Source organism: Salvelinus alpinus, chromosome 17 (assembly GCF_045679555.1).
Source record: "Salvelinus alpinus chromosome 17, SLU_Salpinus.1, whole genome shotgun sequence".
NCBI classification, from domain to species: domain Eukaryota; kingdom Metazoa; phylum Chordata; class Actinopteri; order Salmoniformes; family Salmonidae; genus Salvelinus; species Salvelinus alpinus.
In genome coordinates, this window is record NC_092102.1 from 21447992 (window position 1) to 21468509 (window position 20518).

The 20518-nt window shown below is 44.5% G+C and overlaps 2 protein-coding genes across 6 annotated transcripts in view; one reads left to right on the forward strand and one right to left on the reverse strand.

Moving 5' to 3' along the window:
• The first annotated feature begins 71 nt into the window (after positions 1–71).
• Positions 72–20518, forward strand: part of LOC139542499 (segment polarity protein dishevelled homolog DVL-1-like) — a 50612-nt gene continuing 30165 nt past the window's right edge. For both annotated transcript variants that reach the window (XM_071347982.1, XM_071347983.1), the window contains exons 1-3: positions 72–496; positions 16097–16166; positions 19567–19688. In XM_071347982.1, coding sequence (XP_071204083.1) covers positions 327–496; positions 16097–16166; positions 19567–19688 — 362 coding nt within the window. In that variant the 5' untranslated portion in view covers positions 72–326. The remainder of the gene's footprint in view (positions 497–16096; positions 16167–19566; positions 19689–20518) is intronic.
• LOC139542496 (putative nuclease HARBI1) lies at positions 10593–14333 on the reverse strand. Of its 4 annotated transcripts, XM_071347975.1 has the most exons (11): positions 13931–14315; positions 13577–13647; positions 13313–13489; positions 13161–13222; positions 12992–13078; positions 12863–12904; positions 12621–12794; positions 12506–12541; positions 11853–12407; positions 11460–11571; positions 10593–11365 (listed from the first exon to the last, which is right to left on the reverse strand). In XM_071347975.1, the coding sequence occupies exons 1-8, from the start codon at positions 14086–14088 to the stop codon at positions 12506–12508; spliced, it is 807 nt and encodes a 268-aa protein (XP_071204076.1). In that variant the 5' UTR covers positions 14089–14315; the 3' UTR covers positions 10593–11365; positions 11460–11571; positions 11853–12407. The 4 variants fall into 4 exon arrangements, with proteins under 4 accessions (XP_071204076.1, XP_071204073.1, XP_071204075.1 ...); XM_071347972.1 differs by adding an exon at positions 11668–11783 and having other exon boundaries at positions 11853–12794; positions 13931–14333; XM_071347974.1 differs by having other exon boundaries at positions 12506–12794; positions 13931–14316.

The window sequence follows — 20518 nt, forward strand, 5'->3', positions numbered from 1 at the left end:
AAAAATTGAAATATTCCCAACTCGATATCGCAAGGATGTGGACCGTCCCTTCCTGTTTTAGTACCGAGAGAGCCACCGTACCGAGACACATTGGAGCTGGAATACAGTCATTTAGAACTCGATTATGTCTAGATTTCTACTTAATTTATCAAAGACAAGGTTATTTATTTTCCAGCGTGAGGTCTACAGTTATATTTATTCATGCTGTCACGGTAGCATTTCGTCTTAGACAGATAGATAGACAGATAGCCTCATAAACCTATTTATTATTGCACTGCCAACCCTTGTTCCTTTCCTGTGTCAATGATTGTCCTACCCTCACTCTCATGGCGGAGACTAAAATAATATATCACATTGACGAGGAGGAGACTCCTTATCTAGTGAAATTATCCGTTTCTCCTGAGAAAGTCACTTTAGCGGATTTTAAAAATGTCCTTAACAATCGTCCGGTCAATAGCTACAAATTCTTTTTCAAATCCATGGACCAGGATTTTGGGTAAGTAGCCACCATGAAAGCTTACAATTTCTTCGCCGTGTATGTTGTAGTCTTGTTATTTTTTTTATCATAGAAGTAAACATGTAGCCCAGCCCTGGTTGGTTACACTGACAACCATGTGTCCAATTTCACAACAAAGGTTGCAACATTGTAACATTCGCGCAGGACTGTGCGGTGTCTAATCTGCTGTTGGCACCTGTTCATTCATTGTATCCAATGCGCAATAGAATAGATCATCCTTTGAAGTTCGGACCCGTCACACCAATATCCCATGATGACATTTAACATGATCCGCTTATATTGTAGTCGATGTTGGTTGAGAGGTTACTGTAGACTAGACGTTTATAAGGCGGCGCTGTGTTGTCATCATCATGTAATAAGCATATCTAATATGATATGTTACGTTGACAAAGCCTCCACATGTTCGGTGTTTGGCATTAACTCGGTATCGATTCCAAATTAATTATTGCCAGACAGGTTTCTCTTGTGTGTTTATGACTATGTAGCACGTATGTGAATAGGGAATAAAGAGAGAAGAACAGAAAAAGTAGAACGGAGATTGATGCCGATAATGGTCACATAGCCTAACTGTAGCCAATCATGATTTTCAGGAGACAGTCATCAAACGTGACTGCATGACTATATGATGACAACTTTGACATATATATGTCTTGTTAATCTTACTTAATGTAATAAAATAGGCTATTACATTTCATCCGATGCGTCAAATAAGCTTCTTAAATATTCCAATTGACTGAATGGTCACAGTAGGGATCATGTATCCCTCTCATGGCCCTCTGTTTTACAGGCACGAGCACGCGCACGAACACACACACACACACACATCGTTTACATACAAAGGTAATGTCCTCCGATGCTAGGCAGAAGGTGAATCAAGCGAACATGGAAAACACAACGCGACATATGCTCGTCATACATGTTACAACGAATGGGTTAAACATCACCTCATTGATTTAAAAACTTACTCTTCGTTGTTTGGATTTGACCATTTTTGTCATTTTGCCATGGGACTGTAGGCCGCAAATCAGCTGAAAATGCTCTGAGTAGAAACATGGCTGCCCGGTAGAAGAGCACCCCCAGAAAGAAGCGAGTGTCGTGGACTGACGGCCTGGCTTAATCGTCTAATATAGCGCAAGAATTTGCTTGACATACCTCACGTAAATGTGCCGAACAACCTTCCTAACACTAATACTCTATTTAATAAATAACGCGCGTTTTAATTGCCCATGTCACTGCTTTTATAGTTATGCCTATTGTCCTGTGAATGGACAGTGTACAGTGGACTATATTGGCCAATAGATTTCCAGTGATAGCAATATAACTTTATTCTTTGTGACATGGTGGCATGTCATCAGACATTTAATGAATTATCACTGACATCAAATAGGTTGGTATATAACTGACTGACTGATTAGATGTTGAATAGAGATGTTTTTATTATAACCTATGGTCTATTCACAGATTGTTTTATTTATTGTAGAGGGGATATACCCTCTTTTTTTTCAAACGGTATTTACTAGTATTAGTTCAGAATTAATACAGGAAATGTTCATGAGTAATTCATCATACATGCTAAATATAAGTATGAATGATTGTAGTTACTTTTTATTATAAGTAGTATATCCTCTCAACCTTTTCTTTGCGCTCATTATTATGTTGTCATCACTCAGTCTTTCTACACAGACCGATACTCCCCCAGTCATACAGGCCTATAGAGATGGTAACGTTTCTTGTTATGGGCCTGTTAATAGAAGGTGTTTGACCTCTCTTTCCCCTGCCCGCCCCCTGCTCCCATACATTCAGACAACATGGACACCTCCAATAGTAGGAGGTCAGAGGTCCACTTGTTATAGAGTTCTCCTTGGAGGATGACATATTTGTGTCAATGTCTGTTTCTCCTCTGACAAGCTCACACCATCACAAGCATGTTGCCAAGCACCACGCACGCAGGCAGGCACGCACGCACACACACAAAGTCATAGTTCTATAGAAGCCCTAACTCTCCATCTGGTGTGAATATGATTGTACTATCCTTATTTGGATTGAGTCATCACATTGAGTCATCACATTGACTGATGTATTAGCTGGTGACTTTATACTGAATGCAGTCAGCAGCTATCCAGTAGCCAGTAAGGTACACTTAATTCCTTTTACCAATAGGTTATTGTGCTACTGGACTATTGTTCCAGTTATTCTGCTATTGAAGATGTTTAGAGGCGATTGGCGAGCCAAGCTGTTTTTAGTACCAGGTTATCACAAACATCAAAAGATGAAACCCACACACAGAGAGACAGGCAGTCCTTTGTCAAACACACACAGGCTAGAAACGTCACTACCTCGGACGTTTCCCACAGCAGGCAGCACGACCTTGTGAGGGAACTGGTTTTTTCTGGTAGCAGGTTAGTTAGTTCAATTCAATTCAATTTTATTTTATATAGCCCTTCGTACATCAGCTAATATCTCGAAGTGCTGTACAGACACCCAGCCTAAAACCCCAAACAGCTAGTAATGCAGGTGTAGAAGCACGGTGGCTAGGAAAAACTCCCTAGAAAGGCCAAAACCTAGGAAGAAACCTAGAGAGGAACCAGGCTATGAGGGGTGGCCAGTCCTCTTCTGGCTGTGCCGGGTGGAGATTATAACAGAACTATGCCAAGATGTTCAAAAATGTTCATAAGTGACAAGCATGGTCAAATAATAATCATGAATAATTTTCAGTTGGCTTTTCATAGCCGATCATCAAGAGTTGAAAAACAACAGGTCTGGGACAGGTGGCGGTTCCATAACCGCAGGCAGAACAGCTGAAACTGGAATAGCAGCAAGGCCAGGCGGACTGGGGACAGCAAGGAGTCACCACGGGCGGCAGTCCCGACGCATGGTCCTAGGGCCCAGGTCCTCCGAGAGAAAGAAAGAGAGAAGGAGAAAATTAGAGAGAGCCAAGATTTTCAAAATGTTCATAAATGACAAGCATGGTCAAATAATAATCAGGAATAAATCTCAGTTGGCTTTTCATAGCCGATCATTAAGAGTTGAAAACAGCAGGTCTGGGACAGGTAGGGGTTCCATAACCGCAGGCAGAACAGTTGAAACTGGAATAGCAGCAAGGCCAGGCGGACTGGGGACAGCAAGGAGTCACCACGGCCGGTAGTCCCGACGTATGGTCCTAGGGCTCAGGTCCTCCGAGAGAAAGAAAGAGAGAAGGAGAAAATTAGAGAGCGCCAAGATTTTCAAAATGTTCATAAATGACAAGCATGGTCAAATAATAATCAGGAATAAATCTCAGTTGGCTTTTCATAGCCGATCATTAAGAGTTGAAAACAGCAGGTCTGGGACAGGTAGGGGTTCCGTAACCGCAGGCAGAACAGTTGAAACTGGAATAGCAGCAAGGCCAGGCGGACTGGGGACAGCAAGGTGTCATCATGCCCGGTAGTCCTGACATATGGTCCTAGGGCTCAGGTTCTCAGAGAGAAAGAGAGAACGAAAGAATTAGAGAGAGCATACTTAAATTCACACAGGACACTGGATAAGACAGGAGAAGTACTCCAGGTAACCAACTGACCCTAGCCCCCCGACACATAAACTACTGCAGCATAAATACTGGAGGCTGAGACAGGAGCGGTCAGGAGACACTGTGGCCCCATCCGAAGAAACCCCCGGACAGGGACAAACAGGAAGGATATAACCCCACCCACTTTGCCAAAGCACAGCCCCCGCACCACTAGAGGGAAATCCTCAACCACCAACATTACAATCCGGAGACAAGGCCGAGTATAACCCACAAAGGTCTCCACCACAGCACAAACCAAGGGGGGGCGCCAACCCAGACAGGAAGATCACGTCAGTAACTCAACCCACTCAAGTGACGCACCCCTCCTAGGGACGGCATGAAAGAGCACCAGCAAGCCAGTGACTCAGCCCCTGTAACAGGGTTAGAGGCAGAGAATCCCAGTGGAGAGAGGGGAACCGGCCTGGCAGAGACAGCAAGGGCGGTTCGTTGCTCCAGAGCCTTTCCGTTCACCTTCACACTCCTGGGCCAGACTACACTCAACCATATGACCTACTGAAGAGATAAGTCTTCAGTAAAGACTTCAGTAAAGACTTATCACTAGTTGGGTCTATACTGTGGCCTCAGCAGGGCCTTCTGTCCTGTCCCTCTCCCTCCAGTCAATCCTAGTGCAGGGCCGGGGCAGACTGCTCCATGGGGCCCCAGGAGAGATGATCCACCACCTGATTAGGAAAGCAAACACAACATGTTTGCTCTAAAGAGTTAAAGTTAGGGTTTGGAGTTGTTGAACGCGCTACAGTACAGTGTTTTAGGCCTATTCAATCGTTCACAAGAGCTGGTGCTATGTGTCTTGTCATGTCAATCAACAAATTCTATCTATTGGTATCTGTACTAGGATATCATTGTTAGATTGTTTCACACACTGAACATCACATGTGAAAGTGAAATCCTTGAGCAGGCAGTGTTGTACTGGCTGTACAACTGGCACAGTATGGAAACAACACTGATGGTCAGGGACACACAAAGGATAATATGGCTGGTATCACATAGACTGCATAGGTTGCCTTTAGACACTAATTGGTCTTTTGACCAATCAGATCAGGTCAGATAAAGATCTGATGTGAAAAGATCTGATGTTATTGGTCAAAAGACCAATTAGTGGGAAAAAAGATCAGAATTGAGCTGCCTATGTAAACGCAGCCATAGAGTTGCAGACAGTACTGTATGGCTGTTAGAGAAAATAACTGGGGAATAATAAGACTCCAATAGAGAGGAAACACAACGAATCCCTTGCAGTTATAGACAGTGTTTGATTTGTAAATGTTCAGTCAGTGCAAAGTCTTACATAGTAGACCCCCTGTTGTGAAGGGGAGGAAGACCATGTTTTATTTAATTGTAATGAAATATTAGTTTTGTGCTAATGATATCAGGATTAGTGAATGTGCAACACATCATTTTTTAGGAATTGTTTGCCCAGAAAATGTATGAAGTCCGTCTGTGTATGATTATGCATAGAATGTTTAGCTTATATCTCTTGACGTGTTGTGTGTCTGTAATTAGCAGTTAAAGCATAGATTTGTGTAGCATAGAATTTAAATCTGGGTTGCTGTTGAGTTTTTATCCCACAACTGCCTGGTAAAATACTACATTATACTGTAATGTTGTTCCACCACACAAATTAGTAGTGATTTGTATTTTCCCAGCAAATGTACAGTAAATGGACAATTCATTCAACCCATGTAGTAAAATAGCCTTACAGTCTCAGTATCATTTGATAGCTTTGATGTTGATAATATGCTGTTTTGCCGTGGCAATGGTTGAGATGTTTGTTTGAGACCTTAGTAAAAATCTTTGTCATAGAGGCTCACTGAAGCTAATGATATAAGGAAAGGACGTCAGTGCTCTTGGTATGATGAATACTCAGCTCCATATGGAGGGTCAAATCTGCTGGCTTTGCACATGCTCTTCTCATTTACCTCACTTAAAATATTCATGTTGTTATTATTACTGTACAGTAACTTGATGGATACGTTTGAGAACCTGAAGTTTCAGGAAGAGGAGGGAGGGTTGAGGAACTGATCCTCTTCAATTATTAAAGACATTTTCATCCTCATTTGAATCACACATATTTTGTGTACTCTGTTATGGTGAGTGAAAGCCTTGGACTATAGGCCAGTGTACAGTCGGCTGGTTGGTCGCCCCTCCTGACCCTGTGCTGTTGGCCCAGACTATAACCAGCCGGCTGGTTGGTCGCCCCTCCTGACCCTGTGCTGTTGGCCCAGACTATAACCAGCCGGCTGGTTGGTTGTTCCTCCTGACCCTGTGCTGTTGGTCCAGACTATAACCAGCCGGCTGGTTGGTTGTCCCTCCTGGCCCTGTGCTGTTGGCCCAGACTATAACCAGCTGGCTGGTTGGTTGTCCCTCCTGACCCTGTGCTGTTGGCCCAGACTATAACCAGCTGGCTGGTTGGTCGCCCCTCCTGACCCTGTGCTGTTGGTCCAGACTATAACCAGCTGGCTGGTTGGCCCAGACTATAACCAGCTGGCTGGTTGGTCGTCCCTCCTGACCCTGTGCTGTTGGTCCAGACTATAACCAGCTGGCTGGTTGGTCGTCCCTCCTGACCCTGTGCTGTTGGTCCAGACTATAACCAGCTGGCTGGTTGGTCGTCCCTCCTGACCCTGTGCTGTTGGTCCAGACTATAACCAGCCGGCTGGTTGGTCGTCCCTCCTGACCCTGTGCTGTTGGTCCAGACTATAACCAGCTGGCTGGTTGGTCGTCACTCCTGACCCTGTGCTGTTGGTCCAGACTATAACCAGCTGGCTGGTTGGTCGTCCCTCCTGACCCTGTGCTGTTGGTCCAGACTATAACCAGCCGGCTGGTTGGTTGTCCCTCCTGACCCTGTGCTGTTGGCCCAGACTATAACCAGCTGGCTGGTTGGTCGTCCCTCCTGACCCTGTGCTGTTGGTCCAGACTATAACCAGCCGGCTGGTTGGTTGTCCCTCCTGACCCTGTGCTGTTGGCCCAGACTATAACCAGTCGGCTGGTTGGTCGTCCCTCCTGACCCTGTGCTGTTGGTCCAGACTATAACCAGTCGGCTGGTTGGTAGTCCCTCCTGACCCTGTGCTGTTGGCCCAGACTATAACCAGCCGGCTGGTTGGTCGCCCCTCCTGACCCTGTGCTGTTGGTCCAGACTATAACCAGCCGGCTGGTTGGTCGCCCCTCCTGACCCTGTGCTGTTGGTCCAGACTATAACCAGCCGGCTGGTTGGTCGCCCCTCCTGACCCTGTGCTGTTGGCCCAGACTATAACCAGCCGGCTGGTTGGTCGTCCCTCCTGACCCTGTGCTGTTGGTCCAGACTATAACCAGCCGGCTGGTTGGTCGTCCCTCCTGACCCTGTGCTGTTGGTCCAGACTATAACCAGCTGGCTGGTTGGTCGCCCCTCCTGACCCTGTGCTGTTGGCCCAGACTATAACCAGCTGGCTGGTTGGTCGCCCCTCCTGACCCTGTGCTGTTGGCCCAGACTATAACCAGCTAGCTGGTTGGTCGCCCCTCCTGACCCTGTGCTGTTGGCCCAGACTATAACCAGCTGGCTGGTTGGTCGCCCCTCCTGACCCTGTGCTGTTGGTCCAGACTATAACCAGCTGGCTGGTTGGTTGTCCCTCCTGACCCTGTGCTGTTGGCCCAGACTATAACCAGCTAGCTGGTTGGTCGCCCCTCCTGACCCTGTGCTGTTGGTCCAGACTATAACCAGCCGGCTGGTTGGTCGCCCCTCCTGACCCTGTGCTGTTGGCCCAGACTATAACCAGCCGGCTGGTTGGTCGCCCCTCCTGACCCTGTGCTGTTGGCCCAGACTATAACCAGCCGGCTGGTTGGTCGTCCCTCCTGACCCTGTGCTGTTGGCCCAGACTATAACCAGCCGGCTGGTTGGTCGCCCCTCCTGACCCTGTGCTGTTGGTCCAGACTATAACCAGCCGGCTGGTTGGTCGCCCCTCCTGACCCTGTGCTGTTGGCCCAGACTATAACCAGCTGGCTGGTTGGTCGTCCCTCCTGACCCTGTGCTGTTGGTCCAGACTATAACCAGCTGGCTGGTTGGTCGCCCCTCCTGACCCCGTGCTGTTGGCCCAGACTATAACCAGCCGGCTGGTTGGTTGTCCCTCCTGACCCTGTGCTGTTGGCCCAGACTATAACCAGCCGGCTGGTTGGTCGTCCCTCCTGACCCTGTGCTGTTGGCCCAGACTATAACCAGCCGGCTGGTTGGTCGCCCCTCCTGACCCTGTGCTGTTGGTCCAGACTATAACCAGCTGGCTGGTTGGTCGCCCCTCCTGACCCTGTGCTGTTGGTCCAGACTATAACCAGCTGGCTGGTTGGTCGCCCCTCCTGACCCTGTGCTGTTGGCCCAGACTATAACCAGCCGGCTGGTTGGTCGCCCCTCCTGACCCTGTGCTGTTGGCCCAGACTATAACCAGCTGGCTGGTTGGTCGCCGCTCCTGACCCTGTGCTGTTGGTCCAGACTATAACCAGCTGGCTGGTTGGTCGCCCCTCCTGACCCTGTGCTGTTGGCCCAGACTATAACTAGCTTTCCTCCTGTCCTGGATATAAATAAACAACTCTAATCCCAACAACACACACACGCACACAGACACATACACACAGCTGGCCCACCACTAGAATATGTAGCAATCTCCCTGTAAATCTTCTGTCATTATCCTGTAAAATAAATCTGTTAAGACTCGTTTAAACTGCCGGCTTTGAGAAGTGAGAGTTGTGAGGATGGGATAACCAAGAGTCTGACACCATGTCCCTTTTTAAACGCAGCCCTCCTGTGTGTGTGTCACCTACTGAGACAGCTTCTGGATGTATTTAGGCATTGGGGAACTCGGTGTAGCAAATTCTGCTCCTGAATTCTGTTTGAATATGAAAGTATGCATGAAGAAAGGTCATGGTTTACAGAGTGCACGTCATTTTGTTTGCTTTGGATGTGTGTCTGGATTCCTTTGGTTTTAATGCTTTTAACAGAAAGTGTGAGAGAGAGAGAGAGAGAGAGATGATTCATGTTATAGGTATCCTATTTGATCAACTTATATCACAAACGCAGGATACTTTACCATTAATTGATCAATATTATGTTGTTAAATTTGGAACAGGATTCAATTAGCACTCACTTCTAACAATATATAAGAGGCCCATCCCAAGACCTTAAGAGTTAAAAACTGTTGATTTTGACTGTAGGCTATTTGTTTGTATTGACCGCTCCCACATCCTCCCAAGTTACCTACAGTTGGTCATGTGGCTCTACAGCGAGGATGCAAACACTTCCTACCTAATGATGTGAATCACACCCCCTCTTCCTCTCTGTGGTGGAACAGAACAGGCCACACACACAGAAGCATTCTCTCTCTGTGTTAGTCAGTTCCAGCCACAAGACTATGTTATCTCTCTCTTCCACTCCCACAATACAGTATAATACAACCACAGCAGCACACACAGTCACTCGCTGTCGTCATGTGAGTAGGAACTCCTGGAAAAGTGAAGGGGAAAAACTGTAAATCAATAGAGCAGCAGTTTCAGAGAAACCCGGTGTAAAGTTTTCATCAGAGACTTTGTTGCTTTTCTTTGAAGTAGTGTCTTTGTCCTGTTCATGTTCCAAGACTCTCTGGGAGACAGTGAGATGTTGTTGGGTGAACTATATTGGTTAGATGAACTGAACTGATCTTTTCAGAATTCACACCTATATTAGCTAATTATTAGCTATTAGTTTCCCACCTCTAAAATAGGCATAACTGCAGCCCTGTAGCCCAGGATCCAGGATACTATGTGTTTGTGTGTATCCCAGGCCTCCAGACCAGGGGCCTGTTGCACAAAACTAGGATAAGGGATTAAGCCAGGATATCTTGGTGATCCTGGCTCAATTGATCCGTAATCCGGTTGCACTAAAGATGGATAGGGGGCAGGAGGATATGTTATGGTATAAATTACCATGGAGATTTATTCTGTGGAGCTAGCCTGCTCCAGACCAGGCTAAATTCCAGGATCTATTTAATCTCATCCCTAATGTCAGTCAGCAGTCACCACAAATGGAAACCAATAGTTATTTCACTGCTCACTATACATTGTTATCACATATAACTAGACCCACTGTTATTATTTAAACGTTTGTGATCATTAATTTCAATGATTTTGGATAAAAAAATGATTTTTAGATGATGTTGCTATCATTAGATAATTTACAGTTTCCCATAGACTATAAGGCTATATATAAAATGATAGAATATTAGGGCCACAGAGGGGAAAAAAACACAAGTCATAATATTGTAACCAGTTGTTTTAAAGGAGGACAGTTGTTAAAATGACAGATGTGGGGCATTTCGTGAAATTGTACTTCAGTATGGTTTCATAAACAAAGACATGCTGATGTGCCAGAATATTAAGTATCACATTGTCATAAGTATCAAAACTGTAAAAACAATATGTAGCTTTTCTGCAGAAAGAACCAGCCTCATAAATTTATGACTTTATCCTTTTTCTTCAGTGTGGCCCTAGTACTCTGTCATATAAACAAATACACATTCCATATGAATATAAAAACACAATGTGTAACATTATGTTCCTTTATTGAATAAGGACAAAACAAAGCAGGTAAACCATCAGCTCCTTTCGAAACTGAAGTCACAGTGACTCTACAAGATGGAAAGCACAGAATCCAAGCATATTATACAAAATGATACATACACATTCAAAGGTCTGTATATAACACACCCTGCATGTCTGCACACTAAAATAAATGCAGGACAAATCCATACACATCAACTGAACAGACAAATGAATGGATGCAGTAGCCTCCCTGCAGCCTTGTATTACACACAGTATACCGCACAAACATCATAAGAGGCCAAATTCGTCAAAAAACGAACCCAAAAAAACCCAAATTCCTCTGCCACCGCAGGACATATTTAACCAAAATTGAAAGCACACATACTAACTAAAATAATTCAACACATATTGGTCCCTCAGCAGCCGACCACTGTCGTCATCAGGGAAGATTGCCGGATTGTCCCAGTCCATGGCTGGTGGCACTCTGGGGGCCCTCTCCTTCCTCAGGCAGGCCACATTGTGGAGGACAGCACAAGCCACAGTAATATCACATGCCCTAACAGGGCTGACCCTTAATTTGTGAAGGCAGTGAAAGCGTGCCTTCAGGAGGCCAAAGGTCATTTCAACTCTGGCCCTGGTCCTGGCATGGGCATGGTTGTAGGCCTGCTGTGCTTCCTGGGGGTCTGTGAAAGGTGTCAGGAGAAAAGGCTGGCAGCCATACCCCCTGTCTCCCAGCAACACACCAGAGAATTCACCTGTCAACACAAAATCTCATCATTACTACCTCATAAACACAGTGATATTCTTGACACAGCCATGATGGTTATAAATAGGGGTTGTGTGGCTTACCTTGTGATAGGCACTGATAGATTTCAGAGGCCCGAAAGATTCTGGAGTCATGGACTGAGCCAGGCCATTTTGCCACAACATTGCTGATCACACAGTCAGCATTGCAGACCATCTGAAATCATAAGATGAGGAATATTACACCAATCAATGCACATCACTGGCAATGCAGAGTGTTCGTCAATGGACAATATCAAAAAGTTATGTTCACCTGAACATTAATGCTGTGAAAGGATTTCCTATTCACAAAATCGGCCTCATGGGCACCTGAGGGGGCTTTTATCCTTATGTGTGTGCAGTCCACTGCACCAATGACATTGGGGAAACCTGTCACACAAAGTAATGAGTATCCTACTATGTGTTAACAGTTGTCCTGTAATTTGTAGATCCTCTTACCTGCAATCCTATAGAACTCCTCTTTGATGTCACAGAGTCTTCTGTGGCCAGGGAAGGAGATGAAGACATCTGCTAATGCTTTGATAGCCAGACACACACTCCTTATTGTGCGGCAAATTGTGGCCTTGTTCAGCTGTTCTGCATCCCCCACTGAGTACAGGAAGGCTCCACTAGCAAAAAAGCGCAAGGCCACACAAACCATTTGCTCCACACTCAGTGCATGGCTCCGTGCAGTGCGGTGCTTAATCCTGGGACCCAGTAGTCTGCATAGATACCTGATGCCATCTGCAGAAAACCTGTATCTTTCATATAGATGGTCATCAGGGAAGGCCAGTGGGTCCAACCGGTCCCTGAAGACCCTTTCTCGCCTGAAGGCTCTCCTCAGCACAAGTGCTTCTTCATCCACCACATCTCGCACGAATGGGCATGCCATTGTCAGAGCAGAAAGGAACACACAATTTTGGGCCTTCATATAGGCAAGTGGCGACACCTGGTGCTGGGGGGGTGGGCAAAAGAGGGCGATGCCTTATAACGATGACTTGGTTGTACTGATTGCTGGGAAAATAAAAAAAACCTTAGAAAGATGCCACCGTCCTGTGTGCTCACAATAAGAGCTCATATGTCATGGCTCACTTGACTTTACGAGAATATACCTAATTTTTATTTTGAGCTATGTCATCTTCTTGGAGCTGGGGGAGGAAAGAAAAATAATGATTAATACATTTGTGTTACAGTTAGCATACAGTGTACATTGAAGGCATATCTCACCTCCCTCTCAAGTTTTTTTATTTCAAGGTCCAGTTTCCTAATTGTCCTCTTTTTTATTTCGGACTCCAGTGCAAGATTTTCCATCTTTTTCTTCTTGTACTGAATGTCTATGTCTGCCAGTTCTATTTGGCGCCGGAGGTGGTTGCCATACAACTTTCTGATAGCTTGTGAGCTCTGTGAACACAATACAATTAGCGCAGCTGGAATTTGGCAGGATGTGGTGTCCTTTTATTAATACGCACTATGTTGCCAGGCTGGTTTTCCCACTGTATAGCATCTGGGTCCTGTAAAAGAAATTAGATTTTTTGATTTTGATGAGGACTCCTCACCATTGTAGAGTAAATAGTACTTTCACAGTCTTAACATGATACCTCATGCCTTCTGGAATCCAGAGAGATGGTCTCCTCCTCATCATCGTCTCTATCATGTGCTGTTGCTGCTGCACTGGGGCCTTCACCCTATCACATTTAATCGGATTCATATTGAAGCTAGTAGACAAGACATGCCAGGCCTACAGTATGCCTTTGATGGAGTACTCACTGGATCAGCATCGTCTGGTGCTTGTGCTGGTGGCTCTAACAGGAACACAGTGCTGCCAGACACTGCAAGGCAATAGGTAAACCAAAGTCAGACAGTCCAAATTGATTCAATATGAATGTGGTTGTATCCCATGTAGAGATGGAAGGACATACCTTGAATGAAGCGGGTGGCATCTTGGGAGGAACCTATGCTCGTCTCTTTCCCCCCAGGGATCCCCTCTAAGACGGGCCTGCCTTTATTTAGCTCCAAGGCCATGTCCTCTGCTGGGGTAAGGTCAGCCTTTGGTGACCCACCACCCGTGCCTTGTCTGTGGGTATTCTTTTTCACTGCTAAAACAGTACAGACAATGTGTGAGCAGGCACCTTCTGGGTACAATATATGCTTGTGCTTTGTTAAATATTAGTCAGGGACCATACCATTCTGCAGAATGTTCTTGTATTTGATTTTGACCTGCTGCCATGTCCGTTTTGGCCCGTTCATGTTTAATCTACACACACACACACACACACACACACATTTAATGGAGTCACACTGCAAAAAATTACTTGGTATTTTTGTCTTGTTTTCAGTAAAAATATCAAAAAATGTATCATAGCTTTATACAGTGTGATGGAGTTACTTTACACAATTTCACTCATATCTGCAGTGCATTTCAATTAAAAATTTAACCGTTTCATAATTACAGTACAACTGCATTTTTGGAGATGTGAATTAAATATTTGAATTGTAATTGTGATGTTTCAGCGAGTGTGTAATTGTGCACTACTTACGCATTCAGGCGGTCTGCAATACTTTGCCACGCTTTTTCTCTTTGCTTTATCACTGTGGCGGTGTTGCCTTTCTTCTTAATTATATCTTTTACCTCCTCGTATGCCTCCATGAGGATTTGTGCTTCCGACGGGGAAAAGTACGCGGCTCTAGTTGCCATGGTAAATCAGTTAATCTGTGATCTGTGGCGGGGTCTATTTGAGTGAGCCGTGAGCGCGCACCTATCCAGGATTGGTTTCACCTGGCTTAATGAATCCGTGTCTGCTCATCCTGGCTTGGTCTTTGTGCAACCAATTAAGCCTGGACGCACATGTTTTGGCTTCATTGAGCTCAGCTGAGTCATTTATCCCGGATGTCTTAATTCTACTTTTGTGCAACAGGCCCCAGGCCTGCTCTGAGTCTGTAGTCTGTACTCTGTGACAGGAGCCCAGCAGGTGTGGCTGGTTAATTCTAAACGCTGTCCTACGGGTCAGAGGGTAACTAGGAGGTATTTTTGTGGGGAATTTACGATCTGAGATGTACACACTGAAGTAGACTCACACTCAATCCCTCTATTAATACCCCTTTTAAATCCTGACAACCTGGCAGATACTACCCTGTCCCTGGGTGAAGAGGTAGGGTATAGCCTATTTGGAATGTGGATATATTATGACGATAATGTATACTGAAAAAATATGAGCGCAATATTTAAAGTGTTGGTCCCATGTTTCATGAGCTGAAATAGAAGATCCCAGAAATGTTCCATATGCACAAAAAGCTTATTTCTCTAAAATGTTGTGCACAAATTTGTTTACATCCCTGTTGGTGAGCATTTCCCCTTTGCCAAGATAATCCATCCACCTTACAGGTGTGGTATGTCAAGAAGCTGATTAAACAGCATGATCATTACACAGGTGCACCTTGTGCTGGGGAATATAGAAGGACACTCAAACGTGCAGTTTTGTCACACAACACAATGCCACAGATGTCTCAAGTTTTGAGGGAGCGGGCAATTGGCATGCTGACTGCAGGAATGTCCACCAGAGCTGTTGCCAGATAATTTAATGTTAATTTCTCTACCATAAGCTTCCTCCAAAGTCGTTTTAGAGAATTTGGCAGTAAGTCCAACTGGCCTCACAACTGCAGACCACGTGTAACCACGCCAGCCCAGGACCTCCACATCCGGCTTCTTTACCTGCGAGATCGTCTGAGAGAAGTCACCTGGACAGCTGAAGAAACTAATGAGTTTTTCTGTCTGTAATAAAGCCCTTTTGTGGGGAAAAACTCATTCTGATTGACTGGGCCTGGCTCTCAAGTGGGTGGGGCTATGCCCACCCATGGCTGCGTCGTGAAATCCATAGATTAGAGCGTAAAGAATTTATTTCAATTGACTGATTTCCTTATATGAAATGTAAGTCAGTAAAATCGTTGAAATTGTTGCGTGTTGCGTTTATATTTTTGATCGGTATATATTGTGCGCAAGATAAATACAAATTCAATGTATTTCCCCAATGCCCAGACCTGTCACATATACACGCCAGCACAATGCACATGCTGTTGAGCGGTGTGCTTGTACATGTCATGTTTCTGCACCATTATCATGTTGTTGTGCTTAGTCAGGGCCAGCAGATCACTTATGGAGGATGAGGCTCAACATCTATCTGCATTCAATGGACTAAGTCAACCGTAACTATGTGGTGAAGCTCGTTACGGTTAAAAAGTGGAAATTCAACTTATTAAGCATGAATCACTCGCGACATGCTTTAGCTGTGCAGGGCAGGCTAGTAGAGATGATTCCTGGGTGTTAGGCTAACAGCTGTGCAGGGCAGGCTAGTAGAGATGATTCCTGGGTGTTAGGCTAACAGCTGTGCAGGGCAGGCTAGTAGAGATGATTCCTGGGTGTTAGGCTAACAGCTGTGCAGGGCAGGCTAGTAGAGATGATTCCTGGGTGTTAGGCTAACAGCTGTGCAGGGCAGGCTAGTAGAGATGATTCCTGGGTGTTAGGCTAACAGCTGTGCAGGGCAGGCTAGTAGAGATGATTCCTGGGTGTTAGGCTAACAGCTGTGCAGGGCAGGCTAGTAGAGAGGATTCCTGGGTGTTAGGCTAACAGCTGTGTGCCTAGTGTTGACTCATTCTCTCTCTCTCTCTCTCTTTGTGTGTGCTTGTGTGTTTGTCTGTCCGTTCCACAGGGTTGTCAAAGAGGAGATTTCCGATGACAACGCCAAGTTGCCCTGCTTCAACGGGAGAGTGGTGTCCTGGGTAAGTGAGACGGATGGCGCGTCGTTTCCCCACGTCGTTTCCCCCTGTCCAGTAGCCCCCGCTCCTGTTGCTCTCCTCTCCTCCTCGCTGCGGCTCGCTGGCTCAGCGTGTAGATAAACATACGTGTAGTGTAACGGCCCGTATAGTGTATCTACCTAGAGAGATCACACTGTCACGCCTCCACAGTACAGCACTCAAGACTCTACAGTAGAGAGGGATTCACTCGTTGTTGAGCTTCTATGCTATGAGCCTTATACAGGTGTGAGCTCAGCCAATGGGAGATGAACCAAGGCATGGTTGCACAACGACATCACACCTGACCAGGCTTGACAGTTTTACTAACAATATTATACAGTATCGACATATAATGACAGTTAACAATAATTGCATCTTATCACAAGGCTAACATAGGCCTTCATGATACCATACACAGGTTAGTTTGGTATAGTTGTACATGGTGCTAGGAGCAGTGATGCATAACATTATCATGACAGGCAGTTTTACATACACATGACATGCTGTGATGAGAGAATACTTCCATCCTGTCGAACAAGAGGGTGATTTACTGTATCACCATCAGGAAACCAAGTCAACTGTAACACAGCACAGTGGTGAAACAAGGAGAGTAGGGTAAGAACGTGCCAAAACAATTGTGAGACCTTTTTTAAGAAATAGGATTGTCGGACAATCCCAAAACATAACAGGTAGATGAAAAGTCAAGTATTGCAAATTTCTAATTGAGATTTTGATAAAAGGCTGTATTTTACCTGATGTTTTCCCCGTGTCTTAAACATGTCTGGGTTATTAAGTTCTCCTTCCTTCCTTTAACACTCATTATTATGGTTCACATGAAAGCGGAGCAGCTGTATCTATGGGCCATTTTACATAAGCCTTTGTGCTCACACACACACAGTCACCAGAGTGAAAGCAATGTGCACGGTGACGTTTCCTAAGTTATTTATGCATAGCAACCAGTTATTCCTCAGGACCCTTCAATGTGTCTAATTTAATGCGTCTAGTTTCAACGTAATTTGTCAACTTATTGTTACGGGGAATCTACACGGAAAATACATTGGATTTGCAAAAAGTCATCAACGTAAACTGTTTTGAGGGTGAAATTTCAACCACAGGACTATGTCATCATGGTAACCAATTTTCAACCTAGACAAACCTTATATAAAATATGTTACCTTTTTTACCTTTGAAACAACTTCAGATTTTCAAGTTGTATCCACTGTCAGAAAACCCAATAGGCTGGGACTTCATCTGGTCTCCCATCCAGAGTCAAAGTTAAAGAATAGGACAGAATGAAATCACACTTTATTTAAAGTGCATTCAAAGTTTGATTTGGTTTTGTCCTATTCTTTAACTTAGATTTTTGGTTGAGATGGAGACGTGAATCCAACATATTATTGAAATCAACCATAAGCTTGAAACTCATAGGTCTGTATGTATTGTCTATTATTAGTTGAATCCTGGGCTGAATTGAAAAAATAGCTGTTGACTTCACAAATGTTATATTGGCCTAAATAGTATCATTGATTATATTTAACTTCTGAAGCATGGCTATGTTTCATTTGCTCTGTTAAACCTTCCCTTTGGAAATACTTCGATAGCAGCACTGAATCTATTTAGTTAGTAAGTGAAGATCTCGCAATAATCATTCTCAAGATAGCACGTTGGTAGTGGTCAGTGACAAATATCAAATGAGATCCAACATATCAATTATTCATTTGTAGACACACTGGATATTGAATTGTGTTTGGTTGTTAACACAACCAAATATCAACATATACTGTATCTTCTGCTTGGATAGTTCCACCTGTGCCACTGATTTATATTAGTCTGGCTTTAATTCCAGTTTATCTACAAATGAATCATTCATATGTAGGATTCACGTCTCCATCTCAACTAAAAATCAAAGTTAAAGAATAGGACTAAATCAAATCAAAGCTAATTTTAAATGCACTTTAAATACATTTTGGTTTGATTTAGTCCTATTCTTTAACTTTGATTTTTAGTTGAGATGGAGACGTGAATCCAACCTATCAATTATTAATTTGTAGACAAACTGGACTAAGTCAGTGCGCAGAAGATACTCCTTGAAATGTTAATATTTGGTTGTGTTGACAACCAAACACAATTCAATATCACTTTTGCAATGCAGAAATAATAACCTATTAACAGCCTATTAACTTGTCGACAAGTTAACAAATGATATATTGGATTCACGTCTCTAACTAAACCCAAAATAAAAGTTAAAGAATAGGATTAAGCTAAGTAGCTCAGATGAAACTATCCAAGCATTAGATGCATTTCCTTCAAATTGAAATTGTGCATGTTCAAGATATCATGCAAAGGTCGCAGGTCTGTGGAGATCTTGCTATAATATCTGTGCAGAATCTCCGACAGCATTGGTCACTTGCACTATGTACTTTTAATGTCATCTCAACTGCAATCAACGTCATTTGGTTGTGCTATTAGATGAAGCACAGGGATAACACATTAACTTGTTATCTGATATTGTTTTCTCATTTGAACTTTCTTGTACTTTAAATGGTTGAAAGCGCAGTGATAAAACATTTACATGACAACTAAACCAAAAATCAGACAACAGTATATTTTTTATTGTTTTATTTTTACTCACACCAAATACAAACATACACATACGAACAACAATTTACAGACTGACACAAACAACGACTATATCTCCACCTTTTTCCATTGGATTTTGGTTGTGCTTTTAGAGCATAGTGATAAGTTGAAATGTCATTGATCAGCGTCTCAACCAAATATTACCCAATTATCCACGTTGAAATGGCATGGTGTGCCCAGTAGGGAATTTGTCTCTTATGTCTGTCAGATAACTCTCTTAACTATGTATGTTTGTGGCTCTGTGTCTGTGCCTGGATCTGTCTCTGTGCCTGGATCTGTCTCTGTGCCTGGATCTGTCTCTGTGCCTGGATCTGTTTCTGTGCCTGGATCTGTTTCTGTGCCTGGATCTGTCTATGTGCCTGGATCTGTCTATGTGCCTGGATCTGTGTCTGTGCCTGGATCTGTCTCTGTGCCTGGATCTGTCTCTGTGCCTGGATCTGTCTGTGCCTGGATCTGTCTATGTGCCTGGATCTGTCTCTGTGCCTGGATCTGTCTCTGCATGTCTTATGTATGTTTCTATGTCTGTTTTTGTGACTGAATATATATGTACCTCTCTTTGTCTGTTTTGTACCTCTTTTTCGAACCTCGATTTCCAGCTTTCAATACAAGACTTGGGAACTATAGCAACACATGAATGCTCTTTTTCAGTCTGTCTCTTTTTTTGTGCATCTCTATGTCCAAATTGGTCTCTGGTATTCTGTCTCTGACTCACAATCTCTCTCTCTCTCTGTCTCTGACTCTGCAGCTGGTCCTGGCAGAGAGCTCCCACTCTGATGGGGGGTCCCAGTGTACAGAGAGCCACCCAGAGCTGCCACCCCCCCTGGAGAGGACAGGGGGCATCGGTGACTCCCGCCCACCCTCCTTCCAGTGAGTACACTGCTCTGGCTGCGTCTGTGTCCTACTGCACATAAACACCATGCACACATCATTACACACATTACACGCACAAGTACACACAAATACGCACACACACACCATGTGCACCATGTGACCTTTCTAATTCACCACAAGCCATATGCTAATCAGAATCTGGAGAGCTCATCACAGAGATTCAACTCACACGGGGGCCGAGCGCATACGGGAGGTGGAGGTTTGTGTGTTTGTGCGTTCTTCTGTGTGTGTATGTGTGCCAAGGTTCACGCTAGCTAACTCTCACTTACTGCTCACCAATGAAGTGGCTGCCCACCCATCTGTGTGGTAACACGCTAGTCTGCTCATCTATGTAGCTAGCTAAGAGTCGTCATGATGAATATGCACCCAGAGCGATGGCAGAAATAGCTATGATAGGGTAAACATCTTCAGGGAGAGACTGCTGCTATTCAATGTTTCCCATTGTGTAGAGCCACTAAAAGCACCCATCCAGACCCATACTGCAGTTAATCGTTAATAAAGAGATATGAGGACAGACAATGTGTGGCATAATTACATAGCTGGGTTAAACGCTTGGAAGCCAGACCCTGTTTCTCAAAGCTTGTTTGACCCGAATGCAAGCACTAGACTGACTTCAAACAGACTTACAGATTCTCACTGCACTTGTTAAAGGAAGGCCCCAAAGCTAAATGTAGCAGGACAGGCTGTGGGCCCATGGGCTGAAGCTATTACCATTATATTACAGCAGTGTTTTAGCTACTGCAGGAGTCTGTATTGAGAGCATGCAATCTGTCATGTTTCAGTATCTCTTTATCCGCTGTTTGACG